Genomic DNA, 12,239 nt, shown 5'->3' with positions numbered 1-12,239 from the left:
TTTATGTTATGCTTTTTTTACGTGTATTTCTGTACACCAGGTGGGTACTGGGAATCAAACCCAGGTCCTCTGTAAGAAGAGCCAGTGCTCTTAACTTCCAGACATTTCTCCAACCCCAAATGTTACTGCTTTTATTTCATGTGCATGAGTGTTGGCCTGTGCGTATGCACGTTCACCATGTGTGTGCAGGAGCCCACAAAGGCCAGAAAGGGGTATCAAAGTTCTTGGAACTCAAGTTACCAATGGTTATAAGCCACTATGTGGGTGCTGGGAACTGAACCCAGCTCCTCTGTAAAAGCAGACAGTGCTCTTAACCTCTGAGCCATCTCTACAGCCCTGCTTTGCTTCATGTCTGCCAAAATGGTCAACGAGGAGCTTCACAGTTTACTCTTGACAGACTTCCCCGCAGAGTAGGTATTTAATAAAGTTTTATTGAAATAAATCAACAAGTGCATGAACACATCTGCTGATGTGTGGTCCTGAATGCTATGAACCACAAGGACAAAACATGCTCCTTAGGAGAGACAGCATCTCTGGGACAGGAACGCCTTCCATGCAACCGGAACAGCTTTCCCACTACAGACCCTCTCAGGAAGAGTCGTAATGGATCACACAGAGGTGCTTCCTCAGACAAGGCCCACAGGACCATGCATTGTTTGCCCATGATTTCTGAGAGCTTGTAGTCGAACTGTCCATGTAGAACACTAAAAATCATGTAAACCGGTAAATAACCAATCTTAAATGAACTGAGAGGGAAGTCTGATCAGAATCAGAATTCGAAGAAGGAAGAAGAGTGGTTCTGGACCAGTCCAGAGAGCTGCACTGGAGACGAGGACCTTGACGTTGGTGAAGAGAACAGGTATGGGGGCTTGTGTTGATTTTCTGGGCCCTGCTTCATCTGGGGCATCACAGTGCTACTGTCCAGATGTATACCCAAGTCCTCCCCTCGGCTGCATGGTGGGCAAATCTCCCATCAGCACTAGAGCAGAGAAGGGCCCACAAAGAGCATCACAGTTTGAGAGTGGCTGGGGTCAATGGGCTCTGTTCTGGGGTAGCTAGGGCTTCCCGGCTGCACCCGAGACATAAATTGGCTGTTTCAGGTGTGCCTTCAGGAGAATCAGATGCGGAGCGCTAATCCCGAGTGAAACCGCCTTGATTACAATGGAAGATGTGACAAGGCGATATCATTTAACTGCTGCAGCTTCCAACGAAACACAAAGCGGCATTAGTGTTCTCTGCCTGCGATGCTGAGGTTTAAGCAGTTAATCTCATTTCAGATGAATGGCATGTTCATTACAGCAAATAAGTAAGTAATGTGTGGGATTACTGAAGCGGAAAGATGAATTAAACCAGCTCTGGGCATCATGTTGATATTTTCCTAACCGTCTGCTAGAATTTGGCATTTTTCAACAGTTGGATCTAATCAATACTCGCTTAGCAGCGATCAGGTGCTGGGACTGAGAAGGATGGTGCCTGACTTAGGATGCTAGGTTTAAGGGCAACAACACATGCTACCTGGCACTTGCTGAAGCCCTGATTTTTTGGTCCCAAAGGGGAAGTTTCCTTAATGCAAGGTAGCCTATCCCACTACCCACTGCAAAGCTACGCTTCTGCCATTTACACTTTCCACAGCAGCTGAAGGACTCACTCAAGGACCCTAAACATCCTTTGACATCAGTCATTCTCAACCTGTGGGTCTTGACCCCTTTGTGGTTGAATATCAGCGATCCCACATATTAGATATTTGTATTATGATTCATAACAGTAGCAAAATTACAGTTATGAAGTATCAGTGAAATAACTTTATGTTTGGGGGTCACCACAACATGGAGAACTGTACTAAAGGGTCACAGCATTAGGAAGGTTGAGAACCAGTTTCACATGGACCTGCTACAGAGATATTTCACAGCATGGCTCAATACATGTGAGCAATGATACTTTGTCATCTTCCATCAAATAACCATTACACTGACTCCAAACCCATTCATGAAACTGAGGGCACAAGAGACAAAGGAGATGAAGTCCCCAAAGTGGAAGACGTTACTATGTAGCCAGAAGACAATGCAATCACAAAGATAAAGACTCTGGGGAGCAACCTGGCAGGCACATGTCAAGAGTCAAAGCACAGCTTGCAGGAGGCAGAGGCAAATGGGTCCGGTCTGTGTTGAGGCTGCATTGTGAGACACTGTCTCAAACAAGAGGAGAAAGAAAAAGCCCAATTGTGTGTGCAATTTGTGCATAGAGTGTTCCCCACGGGAAACCACGGGCAAGTGCTTTGGAGCACTACTGAGCACTATTAGGTGCTTGCTTAGTATTTGTATATTTCATCTTATTCAATGTTCACAATAATCTTTGTCATTACTTCTCATTTCTTTAAGACAGATTCTCACTACGTAGCCCTGGCTGTCCTGGAGCTCACTATATAGACCAGGCAGGCTGGCCTAGAACTCACAGAGATCCTCCTGACTCTGCCTCCCAAGAGCTGGGATTAAAGGTGTGCACCACCTGCAGCATTATCTCCCATTTCACAGATGTGGAAACTGAGGCTCAGACTTAAGCTGTTTGTCTAAATAAGGGGAAATGTAGGAGTGTGTGATTTCAAAGTTCTTGCCCCCCTATATGGCAATTTGCATCCTTAAGAAATATAAGGGAGGAAGTGGGGTTGGAGAGATGACTCCGCAGTTAACTGCATTTACTGATTATTCAAGACTGAATTTGGTTCCTGACACCCATATTGAGCAGCTCCAGGGATCTAATGACTTTGACCTCCTTAGGCACCTATGCTCATATGCACATGTCCACATGCAGATACGCAAACATATATGTTACTAAAAATAATGAAAGTAAACTTTTTAAAAAAATATTTATTTATTTTATTTATTATGTATACAATATTCTGTCTGTGTGTATGCCAGCAGGCCAGAAGAGGGCACCAGACACCATTACAGATGGTTGTGAGCCACCATGTGGTTGCTGGGAATTGAACTCAGGACCTTTGGAAGAGCTAGCAATGCTCTTAACTTCTGAGCCATCTCTCCAGACCCTGAAAGTAAACTCTTAAGCAGATTGCTGTATGTATATGTTTACCTGTATGTATTTATGTGCACCATATGTACATTTGGAGCCAGCTGAGGTTAGTAGAGGGCATCCAGTCCGTTAGAAGTGTATGACAGACGGCCATGAGCCACCATGTGGCTGCTGGGAACTGACCCTCAGTCCTCTGCAAGAGCAACAAGCAGTCATAACCACTGAGCCACATCTCCAGCCCTAAATTCTTTGTCTTTCTCTTTAAAGAAATATGAAGCAGGACGTGGAAGATGGTTCAGTGACTATAAAACCTAGCTCTAAAGTGAAGGACCTGTGTTAAATGTTCAACACCCCTGTAAGGGCCAGCATGGCTACCCATGTTCCAGTAGATGGTCCTGCACCCACGCACATCCTGGCAGCAGGACATGGACTCCCTGGGTTTCAGAGGGTGGGGGAGGGCAATGAAGTGGGGAGGAAAAGTGGGGGAGGATGCAGGAGAGTTAATAGGGGGTGGATTTGATCAAAGCAAATTATAAGCATATATGAAAGCCTTAGTTTACACCTGAACATCAGGTTTAGCATTGGTGTGATCAATAATTTTTAAACTAAAATATTGTGTGCTTTGTTTTTGTGGGTGACTTGAGGTAAATACCTATCGTGTCTTCTCTTAATAAAGTCATCCATTTATTAAGTCAAAAAGAAAAAACAAAAAAAGAAAAGAAAGCCTCAGTTTAAAGCTGTCTATTAGGGCCAGCAAGATGGCTCAGCAGGCAAAGGCACTGCCACCATACCCGATGCCCTGACTCCAATCCTCAAGACCCACATGGTGGGAGAAAACATACCAGGTGTCCTCTAGCCTTCATGCATGTGTGCCATGTGTCCCACCCAACCCCCCAAAACAGATTTTTTTTTAAAAAAGTATATTAAGAATAAAAAATTAAAGTATAGCACTTCCAAGAAACACGAGAAAATACTGGCTATAACAATAGTAACATTTACCAACTAAATCCTTGGGTTATTCACTTGCTTAGAGTTGTGCTCCAGGCTGGAGTGCAGCTTAGGGAAGAGCACCTGCTTAGCACACACACGGCCTCCAGCTCAATCTTCATCTGCCACTACACTGACTTTGAGATAATGTGTGTTAGACTCTGAAAAACATTATTTTACCTCCCAAATCCAGCACCAAAAATTCCAAGTATTTAAAAGCATTAATTAGATAAGTAACAAAACTCTCAAAGCTAGAAAAGCTAAAGAGTGATGTCATATCTCAAGTCATTTAAATAAATTAAGAATTCAATTACAGTCATTTGTAGTGGCGCACGCCTTTAATCCCAGCACTTGGGAGGCAGAGGCAGGTGGATCCCTGTGAGTTCAAGGCCAGCCTGGTCTACAGAGTGAGTTCCACGACAACAGGCAGGGCTACATAGTGAGAGAAAATAAATAATAAATAATAATAAATTAAGAGAATAAAAATCAATTACAGCACTACAATTTCCTTGGCATTTCCTTTATTGTAAAGCATAAGGAAAAAGGTTTTCTCGTCACATACATAGCCCTGTGTGTACATTTTTCACGACCATCAGATGAAATTCTTATGCACTTCTGCAGAACACTTAGCATATGTTTTTCAAATCTATTTCTGATGCAACTTATAGGGAGCGAGGACCTTGCTGAAATGCTCGTCAGCTTTTTATCCAAAAGCAACGGTTTGCACACAGGAATGAAGGGGGCTCAAGGAGCCACTACACACCCTTCAAATGTGTCACCTTGCTAACACGTAAACTGGTTTTGTCTGCATTAATGAAGATTGCCTTCAATGGCCCTCAGCCACGGGCTTCCATTCCAGACAGCATCCTTAGTAACAGCAGCAGGAACAGTGACAGCACAGCAAACCGCAGCAGCACACTGGAGCGGGTCCCAGCGGGTGAGAAAGCTGGGACAGCATCATCTGATTGTCACACCCGAGGATGAGCCTGCTCTCACACGCGGCATGTGCCGTAAAACAGAATCCACGAAACACTCCCTTCTCCTCCTAGAGTGCATTACAGTCTGGAAGGGCCTTCAGACTCAGCAGTCAGCCAGGGGAGCCTCCAAATTTACAACCTGTCCCCACCCAGAAACAGAATTAACAAGCAAGATCATCAACTCTTATATCCCAAGAAATAAAACTGAATGATACTGAAACAAAACATTGTTTGAAAGGTTGATGGAAATATTCCGAAGTAGACCTTGTTTCCTGAGAGGGAAACATGTGATTTCATTTCCGTCATATCGCTTTCATCCTTTACGTAATCGGAGGGGACATCACCTTGGCTGAAGAGCTTCCGGTGTGAGACTCACCCAGCTCACCTCCCCTATAAACTATACAGTGCCTGCTCAGTGAGCACCCCTCCTCCCTGTCCGCTCCTTCAACTTTAGGCTCCAGTATTCCTCCTTCACCTCTCCCCAACTCTCCAAATATTCCAAGATGAAATTTTCATTAAAAAACACAACTTAAATACAGTGTGATGCACTTGTACTACATTTCATTTAAAGAATAAGTTACAAGTCGCCAAATAATTTAATGAAATTCACAATGTAAATCCACGGCATAAAATAAACCCATCCTGTCCTGAAGCTAATAGAGAAGTCCAGTGATTTTAAATTACTTATGAAATAAAGGCAAAAATAAGATGTAAAATACTATTTATAAAAGTCAAGTAAGAAAACCAGTTACCATACATCTTTTAACAAAGACAAATGTACGATGTTGGCTCATCATGCCTGAAAATTGTTAAGGAGGTTTATAATTAGTGGTTTCAAAAATGACTCCAGGGAAACTAGAGAGTGCATTATTTCAATGTATAATATATTAAATATTTATACATACACATACACAATAATACTGCAATGGGAAGTCATTTACGTTACTCCTTGGGCCGGCTGCCATTTGGGTCGGCTATAGTGGCTAATGTGTATATGGCAGTCTCCAGCGGCCTGGGTTCTGTGGACTTTGAAGTGTCAATGAGGAGATATCAGGAGTGCCAAGTAGTCATACACCCGCAAAAACAAAGTCCTCACTGCTACTCTAACACATACACCTTAGAATATGTAACACTACTGTATCTGAAACTTAAAAATACAGAAATCTTTACAAAAGGATGGGCAGGGAAGGGAAATGTGAAAACTGTCATTCAGAATAAATTATAAATATGTAGCGCTGACATTTCATAAGAAGGTGCTGTGTCAGATCCTCGCTCATCGTCTCCTGACCACACGGTGGTCCAACCACCCACTCACGCCATGTGAGGTCGAGTCCACGCTTTGCAGGTTTCAGGTGGAATTTTCTTGAATGTTGGCAAAACTGGTACTTGACTTGAGACGTTTGGCTGAGGAGACACAAGCACTGTCAGTCCAGGCACTCTCACGGTCTACGCGCAAACCACTGTGTCTATTTATTGACTGAATCTGATTTGATCCAATTTTTTAGAATTAAACCTAACGTGTTTTTTTTTTCTTTATAAACAGCATAAAATTAAGCTAAGTAGAAATTACCCATGACTTGGTTAAAAGCAGTGTCAAATAAAACAGGCATCCATACCCTCTTGAGCACTGCGATCTTAAACGTGCAGATAAAGAGCAACAGTAAAAGTCCAGGCTAGATACCTGACCCTAAACACCCCTTAGGAGACAAAAACGTCTGCAAAGCCTATACAGCAGATATATTTAAGTATGAAGCCTGAGGAATTGTTCCTAAATCTAGAAAGAGATGACACCCACTTATGGAGTACCGTATACTAATGTAAGCCGTGCAATGTGGCAAGACAAGAAGAGGGGAAGTACACGCAGAAGGAACATTTCCTCAGGCAAGGAACATGGTACGAGCCTGTAATTCCGGCACTCGGGAGACTAAGACTGGGGGATTGTGGGTTTAAAGCCAGCCAGGACGACATAGCAAGTTCCAGGTCAACCTCTGCAACACAGTGAAACCCTCAGATGTGCATGCAACCACTTTTTGGGGGGACTAGGGAACCAGCTCAGTGGTAAAGGGTATTTAGTACCAAATTTCATTACAGTATGTTTTGGTCAACAGTGAGTAACCACTTATTGAACAGAAGCATAATGAGAAATACATGAGACAGACCTCATGGGGCAGACCTGCAATCCCAGCATGTGGGAAGCTGAGATGGGGACTACCGTGAGTTCAAGGTCAGCCTGGGTGCTCTTCCCCTACCCCAACCTGATCTGCTCTGCTTCTCTTCACTATGTTTTTTGATTCTCTATCACCTGCTATTCCCACCCCCACAGCCCTGGTCATGTCTGCTTCCTTCTTTTCCTGCTCTGGACTCTTCCAGATGCTTCTGGCTGTTCTCTTTCATGTTTACAATAAAAACTGTCCCCTCAACCATACCATGGAACATCACGTCATCAGCTTATGGAGGGAGGAAGGGAAAAGCGAAGAGGAAGGAGAACAAAAGGCGGAAAGGGAGAGGGAGTGTCCATGAGGGCTCCTTCTGCACACCCACGCTTGTGGGGATTTGTCGGGCATGGTTTTCCCACCCCCTTTTCCTTTCTCTCGTTTTTTGTTGTTTGTTTGCTTTTTTTTTAATTTAATGTTTGTTTTTGAGATAGGGTTGAACTGTAAAGCTGTGGCTGGCTTAGAACTGCTCTGTAGCCTAGACTGGCTTAGAATACAACGATCCACCTGCTTCTGCCTCCTCAAGGCAGAATTGCCTGACATTATTTGATCCAGTATTTTTCCCATAAGAATTTTCACAGGAATAGTATTCTGAGGAGCGAATCTAATATTAAATAGACTACATTATTATTTTGTTCAACAAATGCTCATGAGCACTCGCTGTGGCTAGGCACTTCCTAGGTTCTGGTAAGACGATGATAAACAAGAAAAAAATTCTTCTGACGAGCTTCACAATCCAATCAAGGAAGACGAATCCATCAGGCAGAACAAGTAAATGAAAGTTAAGCAGCCTGCATTATTCAGCTCACACCAGCTCACTGACTGAATGCCATTAAAAAAAGAACGCATGGGGCAAGGAAGAAGGCTTGACAGGCAAAGGTGCACGCCATACTCTTTCTAAAACAGACCTACATATTTCTTCCTACTGTACGGGGCTGAATGTTGAGCGGCTTGGGCATGCAGGCCAGTGGTTTAACACTGTCCTCCCAACTCCTCAACCCCCAAATCTTCTCACAGAGGCCATTAACTAAACAGAAGAAAGACTATAACGAGGAACTTACGTAGAATGAGTTTGCGTTTCTTTTGTTCCGAGTGAAGGAAGCTACTAAGGTAGAAGACAACGGGCAGAAAGAGGATGAACACAGAAACAGCGACTACAGAGACCGTGTCACTGCAGGTGACCGAACAGTTGAAGGTCCGACTCCAGAGCTTTCGGGTGATATTCATCTGGAAAAATGCACATTATAGTATTATCTGATATCACACTTGTCTTTAGTGTATATATATATATATGTATGTGTATATATATATATATATATATATATATATATATAAAATCTTTTAGAACAGCCTTAAAAATCTACTGATAGTTGTAAATATTTTTTCTGCCAGGGAAAGAAGCTGGTTTATAATTAGTCACTGTATAAATTTATAACCACACAAAACGTAATATTCTAAACATATAATAATCACCAAGAAATGCTAGAATGTGAACCATTTTATCTCCCAGAGAATGTATAGCTATAAAAATAGAGTTAAGATTCTGTTTCCTTGTTTAAGGTTTATTTACTCCTGAGAGCCTGCCATTAACCAAGTACAATTCTAGGACAGAGATGTAAGATCAAAGTCCTATTAGGAGCAGCCACGCTAAGTGGTTTTTGCTATCCTCAGCACTACTGTTCTAAGTTGGTTTGATATTCACACTTATTCTTAACAAGTAAGTTCAGCTATTTTGACCTTGAGTTTTCTACTTTGAGCCAAAGATTTGTTTTCCCAAATAACCAATTCTCACGCATCTTATAGCCTAGGTGGCACGACTGCCACCTAGTGGTGATGTGTGAAAAGACAAGGTATACAGTGGAGAAAAGCTTCCCCAACCCCCAACATTTGCTCTACCAACACTATTAACAAAAGCAGCACTAAACGCCATTTTGGGCACAGTGGCACGTGCCTGTAATTCCAGTACTAAGGAGATGAGGCAGGAGGATCACTTCAAGTTCAAAGCTGGCCTAGGCTTCATAGTAAGACTTCCTTTTAAAACAAAGTGTGCACCACGTCCCTCCCTCCCTCCCTCCCTCCCTCCCTCCCTCCCTCCCTCCCTCCCTCCCTCCCTCCCTCCCTCCCTCCCTCCCTCCCTCCCTCCCTCCCTCCCTCTCCTGTTCTTTGTCCTACCTACTAAATGATGAATTAAGAAACGCTAAGTCAAACCGGGCAGTGGTGGTGCACGCCTTCAATCCCTTGGGAGGCAGAGGCAGGTGATTTCTGTGAGTTCGAAGCCAGTCCGTTCTACGAAAGTGAGTTCTAGCACAACCAGGACTGTTGTCACACAGAGAAACTTATCTCAAAAACCGGGAAACAGACACTTGGTCCTTGTCCTCATGTGGCTTTTATTTCAGTGAGGAGACAGCCATGAGAAAATGTTTTCAGGTTATCACACATATAAAGAAGTTAATACAACAATTAAGTGACTAAGATCTCTGAGAACATGGTGGTAAAATGTCAAACCTCTTTAACCAGCACCACTGGACAAGAGTGCCACGCCCCTGAAAACCACACCCACTAATGGGGAAGCTCAGCCAATCACATCTGGCTTGGGTGTGGCCACCTGGAGCCAGGTAGATAAAGTGGGGTGGTAGATAGGTGCATGTGCTCTCTGTGCGAGGTGATGGCCTGACTCATTTGGACTTCGGACCTTCCCTGGTAGCATGAGTTTCTCGTTTTTTCAATTATTAAATTATATCTGTTGTTTTGAGCTGGTCTGGTTATTTTAGAGTACTGATGGAATACGCCTTCACTTAAAACCCATTCTCTTTTTCTTTTTTCTTTTTCACATCCACTTTCCACTTTAAAATCAAAACGTGCCGAATTAACTCATCCATGAGGAGCCTGGTTAATGGCCATCCTGGTTTGATACAGATCCATAAAACCTCACTACTTTGTAACTACTGCAGTTCCTTCTGGGTGAAGATGCCGTGCATATTCCAGCGCATCCCCAAAGAGACGAGGACACTGAAAGCGCACCCAACAGCTGCAAACCGTGAGCCATGCCAGAGTAGGTACTTACTGCATCTTCCACATCAATGCACAAGTGCGTGCCCGGTTCAGCCTTATTCTCAAGCCCGTTCATTTTCTGCAGCTCATTATAAAGGGTGCTCAGATTTTTGTATGCATCATTGCAGTTTTTACACACTTCGGAGTAATTTTTTGGTGAGAGAAGATTGTATGTGCGCCCCTGAAATGACAAAAGTAGATAAGCGTATGACACACAGCACATATTGGACGTGGCATCCCTGCAGGTCAACCGCCTGACACCTTCCCCCTCCAAGCCCAGAGAGAAGACAATATGGTGTGTTAAAGTACTAGCCTGACCCCAGAAACAAACCCACAGCCATAGCCACCAGACAGATGAGACAGCGCACCCCGGGGAAAGAGCCTCTTTAACAAATGGAACAGGGAACTGGATATCTGTGTCAGGACTGGACCCAGATCCCCAGACCTCACCCTGGCAAAAATCAACTGAAAAACAGATCAAAAACCTTAATTTAAGACCTGAAACTTTGAAACTACTGGAAGAAATCATACAGAAAACACAAAGTTATAAGACTGGGCAATGAACGCAGCTGATGGCTAGGGTGGGGGTGGGGTTAGGGTACAGTCCTTGGAACCCACATGCAAGCTGTCCTCTGACTCCCTCATGTACCCCCAAGTAAACATATGAAAATCATTCTTTAAAAAATACAGAAAGAGAAAAAGAAAAGGGGAGGGAGGGAGGGAGGTAAACTCTGTGAGTTCTAGCCAAGATTGGTCTACAGAGTGGGTTCCTGGACAGCCAGGGCTACACAGTGAAGCCCTCTTTAGAAAAACCAAACCAAACCAACCCCCACAAAACTCTCGGGGAACAGGCATGAATCAGAAATGCAACTGCACAAGACTGCAAAGCCCTGCCCAGCAAAGGCGAGATTCCTGGAAGGAGGAGGTGACCTGCCAGCTGCTCCCCGATCTCTGCAGACAGAGAAGGCAAGAAATACACACAGAACTGAAATCACTGAACTCCAAAGGAACAAATAATCCAATCAATAAATGGGCAGATGAGTTGATAGATCTTAAAAGAAATACAAGTGGCAATAAATACCTGAAAAAATGGCCATCAGATGAATGCAAATCAAAGCCACTCTTCCATGAAGTCAGAATGGCCGTCATCAAGAGAACAGTCAGGAGCTACCTGTCACAGCCAAGAGGTTCCACACATCTGCGACTTTCCTGTCACTCAGAGAGGTGGAGCTTCCCCCCTTCCATCTCTTCTCTAGCAGGCTTTCCTTTACACTTTGGCCTACACCAGCACCTCAGGCTTCATTCCTTACTCTTCCTCGAAAGCCTCCCTCCCTGCTGTGTGGCTGCTGGTCCACCGTGAGTCTGACCTCCATCACAGTTTCAATGGCAGAGCTGTCTTTCCTCCTCTCACGGAGATCCCCCTGCCTCTGCCCCCACAGCCCAGCTGGAATGAATACACACAGGGTTTGAAAGTAAGGGGGAATAATTGGTAGAGGACCGATGGGAGGTGGAAGAGAGACAAAGGAAGGCCAAAGGGTCTGTGAGCATGATCAAGGCATAGCTTATATACATGTAAGAAAATGAAATGTCATATTAAAACTCATTACTGTTTACAATTAGCATACATTAATAAAAAGGAAGAGGAGAAATGCACAAAAGTCACTGTTAACCCAAGGAGGAGACAGTGATGGGCTGTTACGACGGGAGGTTACTAGACCACCTGGGCGAGGAGTCCTGAGGACTTGAGGGCACAAGGCAAGGGTCTAGAACCTTCTAGATCTGGTATGCGGGCACAAAGCAAAGGCATCTAGCACTCTGTAGGTGTCTCTTAATCTTGAAAACCACTACATAGGCCTCTGATGAATGCTGAAGAGGATGCTGGAGACATGAGTCGTTCACATGCCATGGAACTTCACTGTGTATGCACACACACAAACATACCCCCACACACACAAATGCACGCACGCACGCACACACACACACA

The 12,239-nt window shown here is 44.0% G+C and overlaps 1 protein-coding gene across 1 annotated transcript in view; it reads right to left on the bottom strand.

The window, feature by feature from the left end:
* Positions 1 to 4,525: 4,525 nt before the first annotated feature.
* Ostm1 (osteoclastogenesis associated transmembrane protein 1) overlaps positions 4,526 to 12,239 on the bottom strand; it is a 30,924-nt gene continuing 23,210 nt past the window's right edge. The window contains exons 4-6 of the mRNA XM_057763346.1: positions 10,269 to 10,436; positions 8,266 to 8,431; positions 4,526 to 6,395 (exon numbers count right to left, since the gene is read on the bottom strand). Coding sequence (XP_057619329.1) covers positions 6,340 to 6,395; positions 8,266 to 8,431; positions 10,269 to 10,436 — 390 coding nt within the window. The 3' untranslated portion in view covers positions 4,526 to 6,339. The remainder of the gene's footprint in view (positions 6,396 to 8,265; positions 8,432 to 10,268; positions 10,437 to 12,239) is intronic.

The sequence above is a fragment of the Chionomys nivalis genome, chromosome 2, assembly GCF_950005125.1.
Source record: "Chionomys nivalis chromosome 2, mChiNiv1.1, whole genome shotgun sequence".
In the NCBI taxonomy this organism is placed as follows: domain Eukaryota; kingdom Metazoa; phylum Chordata; class Mammalia; order Rodentia; family Cricetidae; genus Chionomys; species Chionomys nivalis.
Note: the sequence above shows the minus strand (reverse complement) of the source record. Positions and strands in the feature narration are given on the sequence as shown.